Genomic DNA, 17874 nt, shown 5'->3' on the forward strand with positions numbered 1-17874 from the left:
CTCTTTGTTGTTTTGAGACAAGGTCTTATTTGTAGTCCTTACTCACCTCCTGGAGCTTGCCACGCAGCACAGGCTCTTGAGTGCTGGGGACTCCCTGTGTGAGCCACCATGCCCAGCTCTCCTCAGTTAGGAGAACCCCTCGGTGGGCTGGAGGGCAGCAGGGAGCCCCTCCTGGACCAGTTACAATAGCTGGCCTGCCTCCCAAGAGCCAGGATCCAGCCTCAGAATGGTAAGACACAGGAGCCAAAGACTATGCTAACGTCTCCACCATTCTGTAGGCCACCCAGAGGCCAGGGAAAAGGTGACCAAGGGCCCGTGGTGGTACAACTACCAGAGAAAAAGCCCCTTGAGGTGAGGAAGAGCTGCGGACAGGAAACCCCGCACCAACGCTACTGTGGATGCTTGGAAACAATTTATTGAAACTCTTTTGAAAAGACAGCAATTTATGCCATGAACAGAACAAGATGCCGACAAGTATTTTCTAGCTTGACCTCCCAGCAAGCAGGCTTCTCTGGCCTCTGAGGGCTCTACCACTGGTAAGGGCAGTCCCTGCCTGAGGAGGGATGTGGTTGGCTCTGGAAGGTGACAGGGAGCCATGGACAGTTCCTGGGGCAGGGGAAGGGCCCCCTTCTGCCTGGACTGTCCTACATCTGCTGGGAGCAGCCACAGCAAGTGGCCAGGAGTGCTAAGATTTCTTCAGGGTCACCATCAAAAAGAAAACAGCAAACAAGAACCTCCTCCTCCTCCTCCTCAAAAAGCGAGTGGCTTGGGGACACCACCTGTCTCACACACAGAGGAAGTGCTGGCTATGCCCACTTCTCCTTCACTCTGTACCGATCGATCCCACACAAGTGTTTATTTTTGACTATTTTTTTTTTAAAAAATATAACTTTGTAAATGCTCCATAAAAATACTGTTCTTCCTAGTCAAACACAGGTATTGCGGTATGAAGAGGAACTGCTTTGTTTTGCTCTATAAAACGTGAAAAGATTATCACACAGGATAAGATAGAAAAACGCAGGGTTCCTAAATATCACAAAAGCCAGTACCAAATGCTCACGGTGGAAGCAAAGCTGGGGACCGGGTGGGCTGGCAGCCTGGCTGGGTGCCTCCTCCCCTGGTCCTGCTGGGGCACAGCTTAGGGCACCTCATCCTTCTCCACACGAGGATATCATGGCTGGGCAAGGCAGCCAACTGCTCTACCCCAATGGCCAGCACCTGCCTCTTGAAGCACCGAGGACCCAGTGCTGCTGGCCAGGACCCAGCGGTCCTGCTTGATGGCAGGGGCCAGCTAGCCGGCATCCCAGCCCTGGGGGCTCTGAGACCAGCTCTCCTTGTGTGAAATTCCACTTAGCCCGGTAAGGCGCGTTCCTACGCAGGTGCCAGGGCAGGAGGGCCATCGCCCCGTCCCTTGAGGCGGGACTGTGTCTGCGGCCCCAGACTTGAGGCGGGTGGCCAGGCTGTGCCTCAGTTCTCAGAGAGGGACAGAGCCAGGGCAGCCTGGAAGGCGGCTTCTTCGTCGATGCTGTAGTCCTAGAAACAAGCAGAGATGGGTTTTGGGAGGTTCCCAACAGCCAGCCCACTTCCCATGTTAGTCTACCCAAACACCGTTCTGTGATCCCAAGCCTCCCTTTAAAAAATGTCTCAGGATGCGAGAGCCCCATCTACCTCTCCCAGTTCTTCCCCAGCGGGTTCCCAAAGTTATCCTAGGATCGTGCTACAGGCCGGTAGTCTGCAGATTTGTGACCATGAGGGGTGGTTTCACGGCTGAGTTGCTTTTTCTCTTCAGATAGTAAGAATCAGTTTCCTTGTCCAGCTTAGGTTCTCTGCATGTATGTGAAGGTTTGTGTGTGACATGTGTGGATATGGAGGTCAGGGGGCTTCTTGTGTGTATGTGAAGGCATGTGTGTGACATGTGTGGATATGGAGGTCAGGGGACTTCTTGTGTGTACGTGAAGGCATGTGTGTGACATGTGTGGATATGGAGGTCAGGGGACTTCTTGTGTGTATGTGAAGGCATGTGTGTGACATGTGTGGATATGGAGGTCAGGGGACTTCTTGTGTGTACGTGAAGGCATGTGTGTGACATGTGTGGATATGGAGGTCAGGGGACTTCCTAACGAATGGGTTCCAGGGACTGAGCACAAGTCGTCAGCCTTGGCGGCAGGAGCCTTTATCCACACTGACCCATTTTCCTGGCCAGGAACTGGGGTTTCTGAGATGAAAGGTCAGTCAGGGCAACAAGATCTCCAGCCCTGGGGACCAGGAAGAAAGAAACCCTAGTTGGCTGGAGGATGCAAGAGGTGATGGGATAAGTCTAGGTGAGGGGCCTACTAGTGGGATGTACCCTCCTGACCCAGCTAGGGGGTGGACAGATGCTCCTGAGAAAGTCCTTCCAGCTTCTCTTCAGAATCACCTGGAAGTCAATACCTTACCAGGGACTCAGCCTTTGATGCTGCTACAAAACCAAGGTACTGCCTCAGGTGGCCCAGAGTGGTGACCAAGGGACCCAGAGCAGCTTGCCTGGTGTAAGGCTAAGCCCGTGACGAGTCTGGGTGCCTGGTGCCCTCCAGTGGCCACTGAGTCTTGGCGCTGTCACGCCGGGCAGGAGACCCTGAGGGGCGGGCAGGACACCTACCACGAAGGTATTGGGGGCGGCCAGGACACCTACCACGAAGGTATGGGGGGGGGTGCGGCCAGGACACCTACCACCAAGGATGGGGGGGGGGCCGCGGCCAGGACACCTACCACGAAGGTATTTGGGGGTGCGGCCAGGACACCTACCACGAAGGTATCGTAGGAGAATTTGTGCCGGTGCAGCAGGTGCTGCAGGAAGTTGGCGCTTTTGTAGCTGGGGTCCCCCCAGGGCATCGCCGAGCAGATGGGGCACACCTAGAACGAAGAAGTTGGGGGTAGCAGGGAGGGGGCCTCCCCCCATGTCTGCCTGCCCCCCACTCAGCCACAGCATGGTCTAGAGCACCACCACCGAAGGTGTCCACTGGTGTGTCCTACTCCCCGACCAGGCTGACCCCCACGTCTCCCTCAGGCGGAAGCCCTGTGCTGCTGATGCTCACCACACGGTTGGGGTCGCTGCGGTGACTCTCCACACAGTGCTTCACCAGCTCCTGCTGATCCAGGTTGCGGGCTCCGCAGTATGGGCAAGCAAAGGTGGACCGGTTGGGGATATTGCTGGGGGTAGGAGGACATTGAGCGAGGCTAGGGCCGAGAGCACTCACCCCAACTCCTCCCCAAACCTGCCCTCCCTCTGCGGACAGGCTGGCCCTGACCCATCCCCTGCAGCCTAAGGAGCACCATATGCCTTGTCAGAAAACTCCTGGTCCTCTCCTTTACCCCACCCACTGGACTGATGGGATATGGCCATGACAGAGGGGAGGGACTATACAGTCCTTGGCCTAGGAAATACCCTCACTCTGCTCATCTTGGGTCCCCATCCTGAAGGCTGCCTACCTGGGGATGGGCTGGGATGTGGGCAGCACAGGAACGAACTTGGGGCAGTTAGCCATCTGCTCCTGGACCTTCAGGCAGGAGGAAATGTGTACTCTCATTTTTGCCAGAGTCACCTATGAGATGAGAGGAGAAAGCAGAACTGGGCAGGTCATGACCTCAGGCAGCAGGGACAGAGAATGACCAGCAAAAGCAGAGATCCATCCCTTCTGCTCTGAAAGCAACCAGAGGCTCTGAGCAGCAACCTACACCCGAGGCTTCTGGGAGGGGTCTGGTGAACAAGAGGTCACACATGAAGACACACGGGTCTCTACAGAGCCACACAGACACAGCAGTGTTCATGGCTCTCAGGTAGCTGTACAGAGCAGGTGCAGGCCACTAACCCCCCAGGACAGGACAAGCAGGCACCATGCCTGAGTCCCCAGAGAGGCCTGCAAATGGGAAGCTGTTCCAATGAGTGGAAAGGATCAACTCTTACTAGGTAAAAAAAGCTCACACCCCTAGGGAGAAACCAATGAAAGATCTCTCCTCTGACAAAACACTTTTTGTGGTGAAGATCACAATGCAGTGTGATAATTACCACCCAGCTGGTCCCATCAAGTCACCATGGTCACACCAGAGTACACTAGCCAAGGGCAGCAGCCTAGCCTGAAGGCGAGGGATGGGGGACTGGCAGAGGATGCTCACCAGGGAGAGCTCAAATCAACCTGGGCTCAGTGAGTAACCAGAAGAGAACAGAATCCATGGCCAGCCTTTTCCTGAGGGTGGACACAAGGTCCTGAGCCCTGGTGCACACCAAGGCTGGGGGTAGACATTTCACAGGACTGAGGGGGAAGGAGGACATGGTAATACACCAGTCTTGGCAGGTGGGTATAGCACATGTCCTCAGCATCCAGAGTTTGTGCCCAAGACCAGCAAGGGTCCAAGAAGGTCCTCCTTGAGTCACAGCCAAAGCTGGGTATCCATGCAGGGAAATTTGCTTCCGAAGACAGCTTGAAAACTGAGATGTTCAAGTAGTGGGGCTACTTCACATATGACACTGACCGGCTCTGACCCCAAGTCTCCCTCGGCAAGTCTAACCAGAGCACCCAGGGGGACCACAGCAATTGACAGCCTTGCTACTCCAGACCCAGGGTAGTTCCAGTTCATCCACCTGCTGACCTTTAGGACACAGTGACCAGTTAACACAGCACAATGTATTAACTGGAGACACAGGGATGTCTGCAACACACACTGCAAGTGTGCTCACAGCTGCTTATTTTCCTGGGAACAAAGGGAGGAGGAGGGGGCGAGGCAGGCTCTGGGGACAAGACGGAAAGAGGCCTGTAAGGCCCAGCACAAGTGGCAGGCCCTTGTGTGATGACACAGGGAACAGGGCCCATGCCATCCTCCTCGGGACAGACACTGGCATTGGGTGCAAGGAGCTCAGACTCAGAAGGCCCTGTCTCTGTCTGGCTGCACCTGCCACCTCAGAGCCCCCAGAACCTTCTTGGACTCCCCAGATGTGTCTGTCACAGCCTGCGTGCTCAGCCCGCATCTGCAGAATCTGCATCAGCCACGATGCACAGCCAGCTGAGCCCAGGTCGGACAGCTGTGACGGCATTTCTGCCCTGGAGCTCTGAGAGGGTCCGGCAGGTGGCTTCACACTGGAGCAGATGTGGTTACTCAACAGCCAGGGGTGTGAGCCCATGTACCCAGTTCCTCTACGGGAGAGTGGAACCCATGGGCGGAAGCTGCCCCACCCAGAGCCCCCCAGCCTCAGGAAACCCGAGCAGGGCGGGTACCTTCTTGTTGCAACCCCGGCAGGGTGCCTTGTAAGATGAGAGCTGCTTCTCTACATGGGTGGCCTTGTCCACTTTCTTGGGGTCGAAGGGCAGACGGCAGAGCGGGCACAGAGGGGATGGCACCTGCAGACATGGCTGGAGGCACTCCCCGCAGAACCTGCAGGTGACATGGACCTGAGGCTACTTCCTCCATGCCAGCACATACAGAGTGGCTCCCCAGTTGCTACTGATAGTTCTGGAGACAATCTTATGCTCATGCCCCCACCCCCCAGCTGGACATAGCTTAGAGGTGAGCTGTCCCTTCCAGCAGTACAGTCCTCCTGTATTTGGTAGATCCCCTGCAGCCTGTACCCCAAAAAGAACATCTCTGGGGCAGGGTGCCCATTTCTTTCCTGAAAGTCTCAAGATCATGTGGTGACTGACAAAACCTTAGGAATCAGGGTATTAGGCCAGGGGGCCAGGGAGTAAAGTGGACTAACAATTGTGGGGAACAAAATGCCAGGCCTGGAGCCCTGATACCACATGGTCAAAGCTGGCCAGGCAAGTCTCCTGGGACAGGGTCCTAGGCAGCAGGGCAGGGGTTCCTGTATCCTATGAGTCAAAGCTTGGTGACAGGAGGGACTATGCTTGGGTTGGCTTGGGTACCGGGCACAAACTTGGGACACTGAGGATCAGTAGGGGGCCAGTCTCTTGCTAGCATGCTCCCAGATGCCAGCAGCAGGAGTTCTGTCCTTGCGGCCCACACCCCCAGATGGTGTTTACAATATCTTCCGTTCATCAGATAGATGCACACCAGTGGGTAACAAAAAGGAATGGAGCAAAATTGTGCAAGTTGATGGCTGTTCTTGGTTGTAAACTTGACTACGTCTGGAATTAACTAAAATCCAACTGCTGGGCACACCTGTAAGGGATATTTTACTAATTAAATTGAAGTTGAAGACCTGTTTTTATTGTTTTGTTTTTGTTTTTCAAGACAGGGTTTCTCTGTGTAGTCCTGGCTGTCCTGGAACTTGCTCTGGTAGACCAGGCTGGCTTCAAACTCAAGGATCCACCTGCCTCTGCCTCCTGACTCCTGGGAATAAAGACCTGGTAGATATTTAGAGGTGGGTAAATCCACCTTTAATCTGGACCACACCTTCTGCTGGCAGCCTATATATACAAAGAACATGGGAGAAGGAAGCTTTTCTCTTTGTCTGCTTGCTCTTGCTGGCAAGTGCATTTCTTTACTGGCATTAGAGCCTACTTTTTTGGAATTCTGGCATATGCTGAAGACTAACTGAGACATCCAGCCTTGTGGACTGAACAACTACTGGATTCTTGGACCTTCCATTGGTAGACAGCCATTGCTGGGATTAGCTGGACCACAGCCTGCAAGCCATCCTAATAAATCAATCCCCTTTATATTATATATACATATGTATGTATATACACACAAGTCTATATGTATGTGTGTGTGTGTATATATATATATATATATATATATATTCACCGTATAAGTTCTGTTTCTCGAGAGAACACCGACTAATACAGATTTTGGTGTCAGAATTGGTTCTAAAGCAAAAGAAGTATAAGGGAGAATTTTTTAAGTATCTGGAATAGGCTTTCCAATTTGCCAACACCTATAGTTACTGAAAAGCTTGGAGAGTACTGAAAGTTCATGGTGTGAACTATTTTATAAAATTAAGGAGATAAATGGATTTGATTATTCTGATTCACTAATTCTGAGAGGCAATGGATTTGGTGACTCTGTATATAAAACTTTTGACACCTTGTGGAAAAATAAGGGAGGACCCTATTAAAGTTGAGGACTCTGGACCTCAGATTCTCAAGTGTTTATCTCACCTGAGGAAGTAGTCTCTCCACCCTCAGCAGAAGATCTACTTCCACCCCAACTCCCTGAAACACTGCCTTTTCCACCTTTGACTAAAGAAATCCTTCATTGTCTGCTAAACCAGCAGTGACTTTCTCTAAATGAGATGCCAGGTAAGACAATACTGATGTTCCTTAGGGCCCATCGATAGCTGCCTCTAGACCTAGAACCAGACTTAAGTTTTTAAGTACATACAAATGTAATTTATATGCTCCTAGAGGGGAGATAGGAAGTGTAGTCCATGAGAAGGTGCACTACACTACTAAAGAGCTTAATGAGTTTGCTAACTCCTTCAAGCCGAAGTCTGGAAAATACATGTAGGAATGGATTAGAAGGGTATGGGATAATGGTAGAAGAACATAAAACTGGGTCAGGTGGAGTTTACTGACATGGGCCCTCTGAGTGGAGATTCTAGTTTAATATAGAAGCTCACAGTTTAAAAAAGTTGACGTGTGCACAAAATCACAAGTGCTGGAGGCACCTGGAGGGGCACCGACTCAGCCTCCAGAGAGATGGCAACTTCAAAGACTGTGAGGGCTGCAAGAAGCCAGTGTCAAGTTTTACTTTTCCCCTGGGACTTCTCAGTAGGCTCTGGGGTGGAGATGAGGAGCCACGTTGGTCAGAAGGGATGAGAGAATCTTCTTGAATTTGCAGATGACTCAGCCAATGTCCCTTTGGCATTATGAGATCTCAAGAAGAGGTCCCTCTGCACTGAGGACGGCGGGCTACAGCCCAGGCAGTGTCAAAACTTCCTGCACTCTCGTTTTTGATGGAGCCACCACCTGGCAAGACATGTTTAACCAAGCTGAGAAGCCGGATCAGCCTGAGACCTGATGCTAGCACCGTGAACGGATTCTCAGAAGCACTTTTCTGGCGTCAAGAGGGGCTCCCTGTCACCTACCTCACCCCACAGAGCAGGGTGAGATGTCACCAGCAAGCGCACACAAAGCCAGCCCTTGGGACTCCAGCAAGGAGGCCAAGATGGTCTCTGTCACTGGCCCTAAGATTTGGTGAGTTTGACAGCCAGCCAATTCCTGGGTCTCGTAAGATGGTGTATACAATGGGGCTCCATGACCGCCTGCAGGCAGTGTTCACAGCGGAACCCAGGAGTGCATCTGCAGGTGGTGGGCGCACAAAGCTGTGTAGGAACGTTACTCAGCTACGAAAGGGAGTGGTGTGCCGACACACACTACCTGGAGGCAGACCTTGCAGTGGAAAAGAGGACAAGCCCAACCCAAGGGTCACGTGGTGCACAGTACCATTTATGTGAAATGTGCAGCATGAACCAACCCAGGAAGAGAAAAAAACTGGTGAGTAGCTGCTGAGACTGTGGAAGCAGGTGAGCACTGGCTTCTTGTTTGGCCTGGGGAATGTTCTAAACAGTGCTGAAGGTTCTGTAACTCTGTAACCAATGGGTTCTATTAAACTAATGGGTTGAATTTTTTTTTTTTTTTGAAGACATGGGGCTGGAAAGATGGCTCATTAACTCAGTGGCTAAGAACATTCTTGACTTTTCTTTCAGAGGATGTTGGTTTGACTCCCAGCACCCACATGGCAGCTACCAAATGCCTATAACTACAGTCCCAAGGGAATCCAACACCATTTCTGGCCTCCACAGGCAGGGCATGCATGATGCACAGACACACACACACACACACACACACACACACACACACACACACAGGCAAAATGCCCATAAACAAAAAAGTAAGTTTTGATGTAAGGTTTCACTTTGTGCCCCACACTGGGCCTTATACTCATACTGTCCCATCTCAGCCTTCTGAATACCAGGAGTGCTACCAACCTCCAGGTAGGAGCACCAGGTCTAGTTTGGTGTCCACACTCTCAATGAGCAAACTGTGCAACACTGAATTCTACCTTGAAGAAACCCACAGGGAAAGCAAGGGAGTGGTGTGTGTGGGAAAGTGTCCCAGGCAGAGCTGGGAAGAGCAGGTCTTCAAGGAAGATGCTGGTGTAGACAGAGAGGAAGGGGCTCATTCTCCTCTAAGAATGCAAGAAGTCTCAAGGACACTGCTTGTCTACAGGGTGACTCTCCCTGAGTCCAGCCCCTAAGGAGAGGAGAATGAAACATGGGCACAGCTCTTGGCCTAGTTTCCAGGACACACTTCTCACACAGAGAGTTCCTGCCTGCATCGACAGAGTCGAGAGATGGGCGGCTTCCTAAGACTGTCCTCATCCCAGTCACGGCTCCGGTGTGGCCTCAGGACAGTTCCTTGCGCACACTTCTACAGGGCTCGGCTGGCAGGCCTTTTGCAGGTACCTGCACCCTGAAAGCCCTCCCCACATCCTCCCCATCTCTGGCCCAGGTACGAGGGCGGCACTTCTGCAGGGTTTTACTCACAAGAAAACCTCAGGAAGGAAACTGCTTCTGGTCAGGTGGCTCAAAGATGTGAATTTTTAAAAGCTGATGCAAAAGCTTAAACCTCACACTTACTTAAACACAGGCTACATCCAACAGACGCTGTAAATTAAAGGTAGGTGAGAACAGCTGGGGAAATGGAACCAGCAAAGAAAGTAGGACTACCTTTCCAAGGTGAAGGCTGTCCGGAAAAAAAGCTTGCAGAAGCAGCAACGGGAACAGTTTTATAGGAAAGATGCTTTTCAATCCTAGGTTCTACCTTGCCCAGGGGGACAGCCTATTAAGACTTCGGGAAGGGGTGGGGCAAATACTGCTTGGTGAAGACTAGGAAACTAAAAACATAGTGGCCTGTGTGCATTCAGTGAAGGGGCTGGAGGCGAGGCAAAGCTTTCAAAACTGACAAGCCTCACAGAATATACCGTAAAATGCCTACTCATGCATGCGAACAACAACAAAAAGGGTCCTGATCAAAGGCTTCCTGCTAGAATGTCACTAGCATTAGACTGAGTAGGAGCTATGCCGTTACAAGACAATTCAGCAGAACTCTCCATTGGGAGCGGGACTCCAGTTCAGCCTGACACGTGGGGGTGGGATAAGGGGGTGGGGGGGTGCCAGGATGGAGACAAGGTCCTTGCCTCCTCCCTGTATGACTAGCAGGCACCCACCCACCCACGCAGTTCCAGTTCCCTCTGCATCAGAGCCTCCAAAATCAGCTGCCTCTGTTTGCAAAATGCCTCCCACCAATCTGGGTGCACCTTGTCCAGCCCCAAGCAGTGGAGAGCCCCACATCCTCGGCAGCGTGGCCCTCTACTGAGAAGTCTTCCTGCCCTTTTCCAACTGCTAATCTCAAGAGCTGTCCTGTGGAGAGGTCATGGAGCAGACGCTCTATCTTGGCTCCCTCCCAACCAGGCTGGAGCGGTGAAGGCCTTGAGCACCGCTCCCTCCCGCGAGCAGTCACGTCCTCAAGTTTTTGTTCCTGAAACACGGAGGAGGAGCCAGATTGGGGGAGGTCCTGGCTCAGCTGGGCACCCAACAAGGTGTTTGGTGTCCCGGTCCCGTTAGGCCCTGCTGCCGGGAAGCTTCAGGTTCAGAATAGGCCAAGTCCTTCAAAACAAAACAGCATCGGGCTCCAAACGAGCCCCTCTCCTAACTTTGGGGAACTCATTTCTTTGGTAGTCAAAAGGAGCAGACATGGGGTGGGTAAAAGTGGATTGCAAAAGCCACAAGTCATTTATTTACAACGGCGCGCCCGATCTCTACAAGCCCGAACGCCCGCGCTTGGCGCAGCGACCGCGTCCGCCACCCTCGGAGCAGCCGGCGGCCGTTGGCAACGCTCGGGGCCGGGGCGGGTGCAGGGCTTCCTTCGGCCCGGGTGCGGGGCGCGCGCGCGGCCGGCGGGTAGGGGCATGGCCTGCTCCCCCGTGTCCCCGTGCGGCCGCCCGCCACGACCCCGGCCGGGACCCCCCTCCCGCGGGCTCCCGGCGCGCGCGCTCACGTGTGGCCGCAGCTGCCGATGGCCACCGGCCGATAGTACACCTCCAGGCAGATGGGACAGCTGAACTGCGCCTCCAGGCCGCTGTCGCCGCTCGCGGGCCCAGCTGGCGGCTGCCGCTGCTGTGCCGAGGCCACCAGGCTGCGGAACATCGCCATCCCCGGCCAGGCCGCCGCCGCCGCCGCCCCCTATCCAGGCCGGGAGGCCGGCGTCACTGCCGCGACGGCGCCGTGCTGGCGTCACCGCCAGCCCCGCCCCCTCCGCGTTGCGTCACGACAGCGTCCGCTTAGCGCTAATGTCATATCGCCGCGCCGACTCTCCATTACTGCGGACCTGTAGAGCATCTCCATGTGTCAGGCCGGTGAGGACTACGCGGGACTGGCTCACCGGGAGCCTCCGCCCGTGCCACGGCCGGGGTAAGAGCCTTCCATAACAGGCCAAGGACAGCCCTCTTCGGCCCGCGTAGTCACCGACCGGCCCCGCGCCCTTAGGGTCGCAGCGACCCGCCTCTTTGAGTCGGCAGCTAGAATTAAGCGTAGGCCCTGGTGTGTGAGCCAGGCGCTTTTCCTGCTGGCTTAGGCTGGGAAGCGAGACTCTGGCTCCCCCAAGTTCGCTGCGGTGGGAGAATTTGCCATGTATGTTCTTATTCTCTTCAAAGCCGGGAGCAGAAATGTGTGAAGTGCGCCGAAGGCCAGCCGGTGGTGGTGATACGAGCGGGAGATGCCTTCTGCAGGTGAGACCTTGGCAGCCCTCCTTTCCAGGCTTGCTTTTTCCTTGTAAGGGAACGGTTACTTTGTATGAGCTTGTCACATTGGCCCTGACCACGAGTAGCGGTGGGAACCATTGGTAACGACCCCCATCCTTTAAACTAGGCTCACGCCTTTATTTCCAACACTAGGGATTCCTTGACAGGTGAATTACCTCAGATTTGAGGCCAGCTTGGGGCTACAGAGAGACCCTGTCAAACAGAACCCCACAAATTTCCTTGATGGGTCTAGTGGTAGGAAGATCTCTGGGGAAGCTTATGGAATGCTCAGACTTGAGGGAAAGGTGTGTTGAAAGACAGGCATTTGGGGCAGTTGGAGTCCGTCCAGGGCAGGTCAAAACATCCTGGGAGCTTGAGCAGGAAGCTCTGGGTGGGAGTTGTTTCTTTCACAGGATGCCTGTTTATCTGACTGCCACAGAGATTTGGAAGGAGAGCTCCAGTCTTCTCTGGGTCTTTGGACAGGAACAAGGGATTATTCCCATGGGGGCCACAGCAGGAGGACTCACATTTTATTTGTGACTTTAATGGGTCCCTCACACCTCTTTTGGATTACAACTGTTTTAATGTTTGACTGTTTTAACAAGATCTTTAGCTCCCCAAGGGCAGGAACATGGATCTCTGGTGTTATTCCTTTAATACCTAGTGGTATTAGCAGTAGCTTTGTATAGTGTATGTTTGTTGAGTGAATGGTGATTTCACATTTCTAAGTCCCTTTGAATATCGGAGTCTGTTTTTTTTTTTTAAAGATTTTCTACAAAAGATTCTGGTGGAGGGGGCAGAAACTGATTTCCAGAGTCTTTCTTTTCACCTACCATGTTTGGGGAGCCCAGATTTGAAAGAAAATGTAGTGTTCCCAGGAATTATAACCTGGGCAAGGTAGGTACTGATTTAACAACTTAGGGTAGCTGCAAATGAGGACTGTTCTGTCAAAGAGGGTTCCGAGTTCTCCCTGCTCCCCTTTGCACCCCAGAGAGGCAGTGCTTCTGTCTGTAGGGGCTGAAACAGATCAACATGTTTTTGAAAAGGCTTTGGTGATTTCACCCTGCTCTAATCTCCGTCCAGCCTTTCTTTTGCCAACTCCTTCCTAAGCCCTCTGCAGCTCACATCTGATGGGGTCTAGGTGGAGTCACAACCAGGAAAGCTCCTCCATCCAGCTCCCTCACCAGGCTCTGCCAGAGTGTCTGTGTGAAGATGTTGCCTCTGAGGATGGACACTGCCAAAGAGGGACAGTATCACCCATGGGGTCTTGGGCTGGTGGACAGGTGCAGAGCAGCCTCTCTTTGCATCTGTTCCAGGGATTGTTTCAAGGCGTTCTATGTCCACAAGTTCAGAGCCATGCTTGGGAAGAACCGACTCATCTTTCCTGGAGAGAAGGTACACATGGGGGCTGGGGGCTTGGCTGGCAGCCCCTGCTGTCTTCCTGTATGCACATTTCTTCAGCCGGCCTGCTGTCTCTGGACTTTGGGGCTGTCTAAGAAATGAAGCAGACTTGCTCACGTTGAAGATGCATGTCCTTGCTGATGCTCTCTCTCCACCCCAGGTGCTGTTGGCGTGGTCTGGGGGGCCTTCGTCCAGCTCCATGGTCTGGCAAGTTCTTGAGGTACGTCTACACCATCCTCTGGGCCTAAGCCTCTTTCCTCAGCCTACACTACAAAGTTTTTGGTTGACACTAGACAGAACCCCCCACCCCGGCTGGGACACCCATAGGATCTCACATGTATATTCAGCTGGTGTGCAGTCCAGAAGCCCTGTGCAGGGTCCCCGGCTACATCCCTGTTTAGCTGCATTTGTTAGGACATAGTATCACAGTTTGGCCAGTTATGACTTGTGGGCAGAGAGAAGTATTTGCTGAAAACCGGGAGGAGTGGCCTGGGTAGAAGGGGGTGGGGCAGATAGACTGGGGACTCAAGCTGAGAATGCCTGACGCTGCTGAGGGTATGCAGGGTTTCCTTGAGGGCCCGGCACAGAAGAGGGACCTACATGCTCTTTTTACTGTGGGACACCAGCTAGAGGGGCCAGAGTAGAGGCTGTGGTTGATAGAAGTCAGTGGTCTGAGCTGAACTTGGTCAGTGGCAGTGCGTTCCAGTGGAATATCCTGTGTGGTACTCGTGGGTTTGTTTTTTTTTTTTTCTTTTGTCCTACCTGCCAGTCCCCTAAACCTGCACGTGTGGAGGTGAGGTAGCTCACCATGGAGCCATTTGTCAGTGTCTGATACCTCTCCTCTTGGGACTCTGCTCCGCCTTCCATGGGTTGTCACCTCTGTTCTTACATACCAGAGCACTTTCTGAGGGTTCTAAGGTACCCAGAGGTCCTAAAGTGGCCCCACCGCCCCATGGTCCAGCTGGTTGTCTCAGGCTGCTTAGGTGTCAGAAACAGACTGGAGAGGGTGGATGCTGAAGTTTCTGATAGGACAGGACATGCCCTCATATGGGAGGGAAGACTTGCACCCACATCCCTCCTGTGGGAGCGAAGACTTGGGCCCATACACACCCCTCTGAGGAGGGGAGACCCAGGCAGTTTTGTCCACTGTCTGGAGAGTCTGAAGTCCAGAGAAATGCTTTTGGCCAGGTCTGAACCCTGACACTTCTCTTCCAGGGCCTGAGTCAGGATTCTGCAAAACGACTACGCTTTGTGCCAGGAGTCATCTATGTTGACGGTACGTCTGGCCACTCCCTGTTCAGCCCCCAGTGGTGGGTGAACCCCAACAGGCCCTTCAGGGGACAGAGTGGGGACAGAGTTGGATTGAAGGGCCCAGGGATTGAAGAAGGTGAGTTTAGAGCTGGTCTTTGGGGATGAAAGACCAGGCAGTTTCTTTAGCTGTGAGGGGAGCCTGTTGGAAAACACCCAAAAGAAAATGCCATTCCTGCTCTTACAGAAGCTTTCTCTGAAGAGCAGACCTGGTGGGACTTCATGTGTGGCACTGACCACCTCAGCCTGTTCCACCAGGCTCTTCCTCCATGACTCCTACATACTTTCTACCTGGGTTTTACAGAGGGAGCGGCCTGTGGCCAGAGCCTAAAGGACAGAGGGAAGACCTTGGCTGAGGTGAAGCTGATCCTGCAAAACACTGGCTTCCCATGGCATGTGGTTGCCTTAGAGGAGGTAGGTGGGTCTGCCCCTGGTGGGGACCTTGGAGGGGATACCCATCAGAGCCACATGCTTGCTTACTGGAGCCGCCATCCTGTGGGCCTCTTGCCCTGGGCCTTGGGTTTCCAGCCGTTCTGGAGGGCAGGTATGGGCCTTGGACTCAATGTCCCTTCTTCCATCCCGGAAGGTGTTCAGCTTGCCGCCATCAGTGCTGTGCTCTGCTTCCCAAGAGCCAGCAGGGACAGAGGAGGCCTACAAAGCGGCAGTGGACAGCTTCCTGCAACAGCATCGTGTGCTAGGGGTCGAGGGCTGCGCCAGCCCAGCTCAGGGGGAGGATCAGCCACACCCCTCCCCCAGCCAGGAACCCCCAGGCGTGGCTGGGTCCCCCACAGCTGCTCAGACGGAGGCTTTGTCTAGGTTGTTCACCTCCATCAAGACTCTGACAGCCAAAGAGGAGCTGCTGCAGACGCTGAGGTGAGTGCCCCACCCCCGGCCCTCCCTGGCTCGCAGGACTCCAGCTCCAGCCTCTGTAATTCACCCCGTCACAGGACCCATCTGATCGTGCATGTAGCCCGAACCCATGGCTACTGCAAGGTGATGACTGGGGAGAGCTGCACCCGCTTGGCCATCAAGCTCATGACCAACCTGGCCCTGGGGAGAGGAGCCTTCCTTGCCTGGGACACGGTATGCAGGGCCTGAAGGCCAGGGTCTTTGTCCTCCTTCATTTGAAAGCCCCGTTGGGTTATCCTGGGGCCTTCCAAGTCGGGAGGCCTGGGACCCAACTGTAGATGGTGGTGGCAGTGTGAAGAGGTACTGCGAGGATCTGAGCCATACAGTGTCTGCTCCCTAGGGCTTCTCAGATGAGCGGCATGGGGATGTGGTGTTGGTGAGGCCCATGCGGGACCACACGCTAAAGGAAGTGGCCTTCTACAACCACCTGTTTGGTGTTCCCTCAGTCTTCACCCCAGCCATCGAGACTAAGGTGGGCCTATGGAGGAGAGCTGCATGGGCTGGTTGGGGGCATCTTCTCCATACAGGGTCAGAAATCCCTGGTGCATTGTTGGGGACTGGAATCCTTGCCAGCCAGCTTTAGCCCTTCCCTTAAGGCTGGCCTTGAGGCCCCAGCTGGTTCTCTGTGACCTTAGCACCTGCTGCCCTGCCTCTGAAAAGGCCAGTAGCAGTGTCCGTGTATCCAAGGGTCCTCCTATCCTGGGAGACCAGGCTGGTACCCCTAAGGAGGTGGTGTGGAGGGAGAGGTGCCCCTGAGGTGAAGGGGCGGGCGGCAAGATGACCTGTCACCCACACTGTGTGAATCCTGTGTTGGCCATGTGAAGCCCATGGTACTTGCTTTAGGTGCCCCTCGGCCCTCTAAATACCCCATCTGATTGTCCCTAGGCTCCAGAAAAGGCTAGCATCCACCGGCTGATGGAGGCCTTTATCCTGAGGTTGCAGACTGTGTTCCCCTCTACAGTCAGTACTGTGTACAGGTGTGTGTGCCACTGGGGGTGCTGTGGAGCCTGCTGCTGCTCTTGAGGGGAGCCGAGCCCATGGCTGGGGCATACTTGTTACCTGTCCCTGTTGTCTGTGCACCTGCCCATAGGACAAGTGAGAAGTTGGTCAAGGCCCCCCGGGAGGGCTGTGCCACTGGCCCCTCAGGCCACAACTGCCTGCTCTGCATGTGTGCACTGGACATTGACACTGCTGGTACGTGCAGGGCCTTCTTGGAGTGCTGTGGGGGTGGTTATTTGGCTGCCCCAGGTCCCTCAGCCCCTCTCTATTGCAGACAGTGCCACGGCCTTCGGTGCTCAGTCCTCCTCACATGTCTCCCAGATGCTGCCTGCTGCGACTAAGATGCCTACCCCACCCTGCTGTGGTGCAGGGGAGGGTCAGGCCCAGAGCTACCACAGGGGTGTTGGCAGGAGGTAAGACCCTGCCTGTGTCTTGCCCCGTGGATGGGTGGAGGGGGCAGGAAGACTGGCCTTCAACAGGGTTCAGAGTGAGACCAGGCACACAAGTTCAGTTCTGCCTCTACAGGGGGGATGTCCAGGCCTGCATCATAGAACAGCTGTGTTACAGCTGCCGGGTGAACATGAAGGACCTGGTGAGTGACTGTCCACCATATGTCCCTGTGAGCTGTCCCCACTGTCCCCACGGTTTCTCACACTGCCATCTCTTGTAGCCTTCCCTGGACCCATTGCCACCTTATGTCCTGGCTGAGGCTCAGCTCCGCAGCCAGAGGTAATGCCTGCTTTTTGGGGAGACCTCTGGGTAGACCCCGAGGACTGGTTCTCACTGCAGTCTCCCTTAGGGCCTGGGTCTCTCAAGAAATCCAAGAGTATCTGATTACAGACAATGATGATGAAGAAGAGAAGGAGGAAAACAGAGCTGAGCCTGGGCATACCCAGCCATGCAAACCCATCAAGCAGGAAGGCGAGAACACTGGGCTTGGTCTCTGACTGTCCGTTTGTATAAATAAAATGTTTTTACTTAGAAAACTCTACAGTACTTGTGGGAAGGGAGAGCCAGGCTCCCAGACCCAGTGTGGCTAGCCCTGAGCTACACTGGGCCCCCAGCCCAACAGGCGGGGACACAACAGTTAGGGACACGGTGTCCCTTTGACAGCAGCATCATCAGGGCTTACATGGGCCAGGAGGATGTGTCACAGCTCGTGGCCTCAGGCAGCTCCACTCCTGTCCAAGGAGCTCTGTCAGCCCTGGTGGCCATGCTGCCCTGGGGCAGCTCCTTCATTCCCGGTGCCCAGGAGCCAGGCTCCTACTCCTTCTCACGTGTCCACTTGATCATGGTCTCTGGTGAGCGGTACAGGAAGATGAGCTTGGCATATAGCTCCTCCTCCAGCTCCAGCTCCCGGGTCTCCCGCACCAAGAAGATATCCTGGCACAGCTTGAGGATGCGGTCCACACATGGCAGCTCCTCGAACATGATGGAGTGAGAGATATCACTGAAGAAGCCCCGCATAAACTTGCCAACAACCAGCACAATGGACACGTATAGCCCCACGATCCTGTTGGG

General features: G+C 54.2%; 3 protein-coding genes across 7 annotated transcripts in view; 1 reads left to right on the plus strand and 2 right to left on the minus strand.

Moving 5' to 3' along the window:
* Positions 1 to 395: 395 nt before the first annotated feature.
* Positions 396 to 11221, minus strand: Rnf166 (ring finger protein 166). 2 transcript variants are annotated; one of them, XM_028880851.2, is made up of 6 exons: positions 10995 to 11221; positions 5250 to 5406; positions 3469 to 3581; positions 3075 to 3189; positions 2785 to 2892; positions 396 to 1533 (listed from the first exon to the last, which is right to left on the minus strand). In XM_028880851.2, the coding sequence occupies exons 1-6, from the start codon at positions 11147 to 11149 to the stop codon at positions 1468 to 1470; spliced, it is 714 nt and encodes a 237-aa protein (XP_028736684.1). In that variant the 5' UTR covers positions 11150 to 11221; the 3' UTR covers positions 396 to 1467. The 2 variants fall into 2 exon arrangements, with proteins under 2 accessions (XP_028736684.1, XP_028736685.1); XM_028880852.2 differs by lacking the exon at positions 5250 to 5406 and having other exon boundaries at positions 10995 to 11073.
* Positions 11222 to 11247: 26 nt separating this feature from the next.
* Ctu2 (cytosolic thiouridylase subunit 2) lies at positions 11248 to 17339 on the plus strand. Of its 2 annotated transcripts, XM_028880850.2 has the most exons (16): positions 11316 to 11407; positions 11650 to 11724; positions 12504 to 12633; positions 13053 to 13131; positions 13298 to 13357; positions 14353 to 14413; positions 14750 to 14859; positions 15032 to 15318; positions 15393 to 15528; positions 15695 to 15826; positions 16240 to 16331; positions 16445 to 16548; positions 16628 to 16766; positions 16879 to 16945; positions 17024 to 17082; positions 17153 to 17339. In XM_028880850.2, the coding sequence occupies exons 2-16, from the start codon at positions 11712 to 11714 to the stop codon at positions 17298 to 17300; spliced, it is 1617 nt and encodes a 538-aa protein (XP_028736683.1). In that variant the 5' UTR covers positions 11316 to 11407; positions 11650 to 11711; the 3' UTR covers positions 17301 to 17339. The 2 variants fall into 2 exon arrangements, with proteins under 2 accessions (XP_028736681.1, XP_028736683.1); XM_028880848.2 differs by lacking the exon at positions 12504 to 12633 and having other exon boundaries at positions 11248 to 11407.
* Positions 17302 to 17874, minus strand: part of Piezo1 (piezo type mechanosensitive ion channel component 1) — a 69463-nt gene continuing 68890 nt past the window's right edge. For all 3 annotated transcript variants that reach the window (XM_037206329.1, XM_028880847.2, XM_028880846.2), the window contains one exon: positions 17302 to 17866. In XM_037206329.1, coding sequence (XP_037062224.1) covers positions 17617 to 17866 — 250 coding nt within the window. In that variant the 3' untranslated portion in view covers positions 17302 to 17616. The remainder of the gene's footprint in view (positions 17867 to 17874) is intronic.

Source organism: Peromyscus leucopus, chromosome 5 (genome assembly GCF_004664715.2).
Source record: "Peromyscus leucopus breed LL Stock chromosome 5, UCI_PerLeu_2.1, whole genome shotgun sequence".
NCBI lineage: Eukaryota > Metazoa > Chordata > Mammalia > Rodentia > Cricetidae > Peromyscus > Peromyscus leucopus.

Bases quoted from the DNA above. Each gene is read 5' to 3' on its own strand.
- Rnf166 (XM_028880851.2), bottom strand. From the start codon at position 11,149: ATGGCGATGTTCCGCAGCCTGGTGGCCTCGGCACAGCAGCGGCAGCCG. The intron at 3,582-5,249 runs GTACCCGCCCTG...CTCATCTCATAG, and splicing joins GCCGGGGTTGCAACAAGAAG to GTGACTCTGGCAAAAATGAG. The intron at 3,190-3,468 runs GTAGGCAGCCTT...TCCTACCCCCAG, and splicing joins ACATCCCAGCCCATCCCCAG to CAATATCCCCAACCGGTCCA.
- Ctu2 (XM_028880848.2), top strand. From the start codon at position 11,340: ATGTGTCAGGCCGGTGAGGACTACGCGGGACTGGCTCACCGGGAGCCT. The intron at 11,408-11,649 runs GTAAGAGCCTTC...TTCTCTTCAAAG, and splicing joins CCGCCCGTGCCACGGCCGGG to CCGGGAGCAGAAATGTGTGA. The intron at 14,860-15,031 runs GTAGGTGGGTCT...CCATCCCGGAAG, and splicing joins ATGTGGTTGCCTTAGAGGAG to GTGTTCAGCTTGCCGCCATC.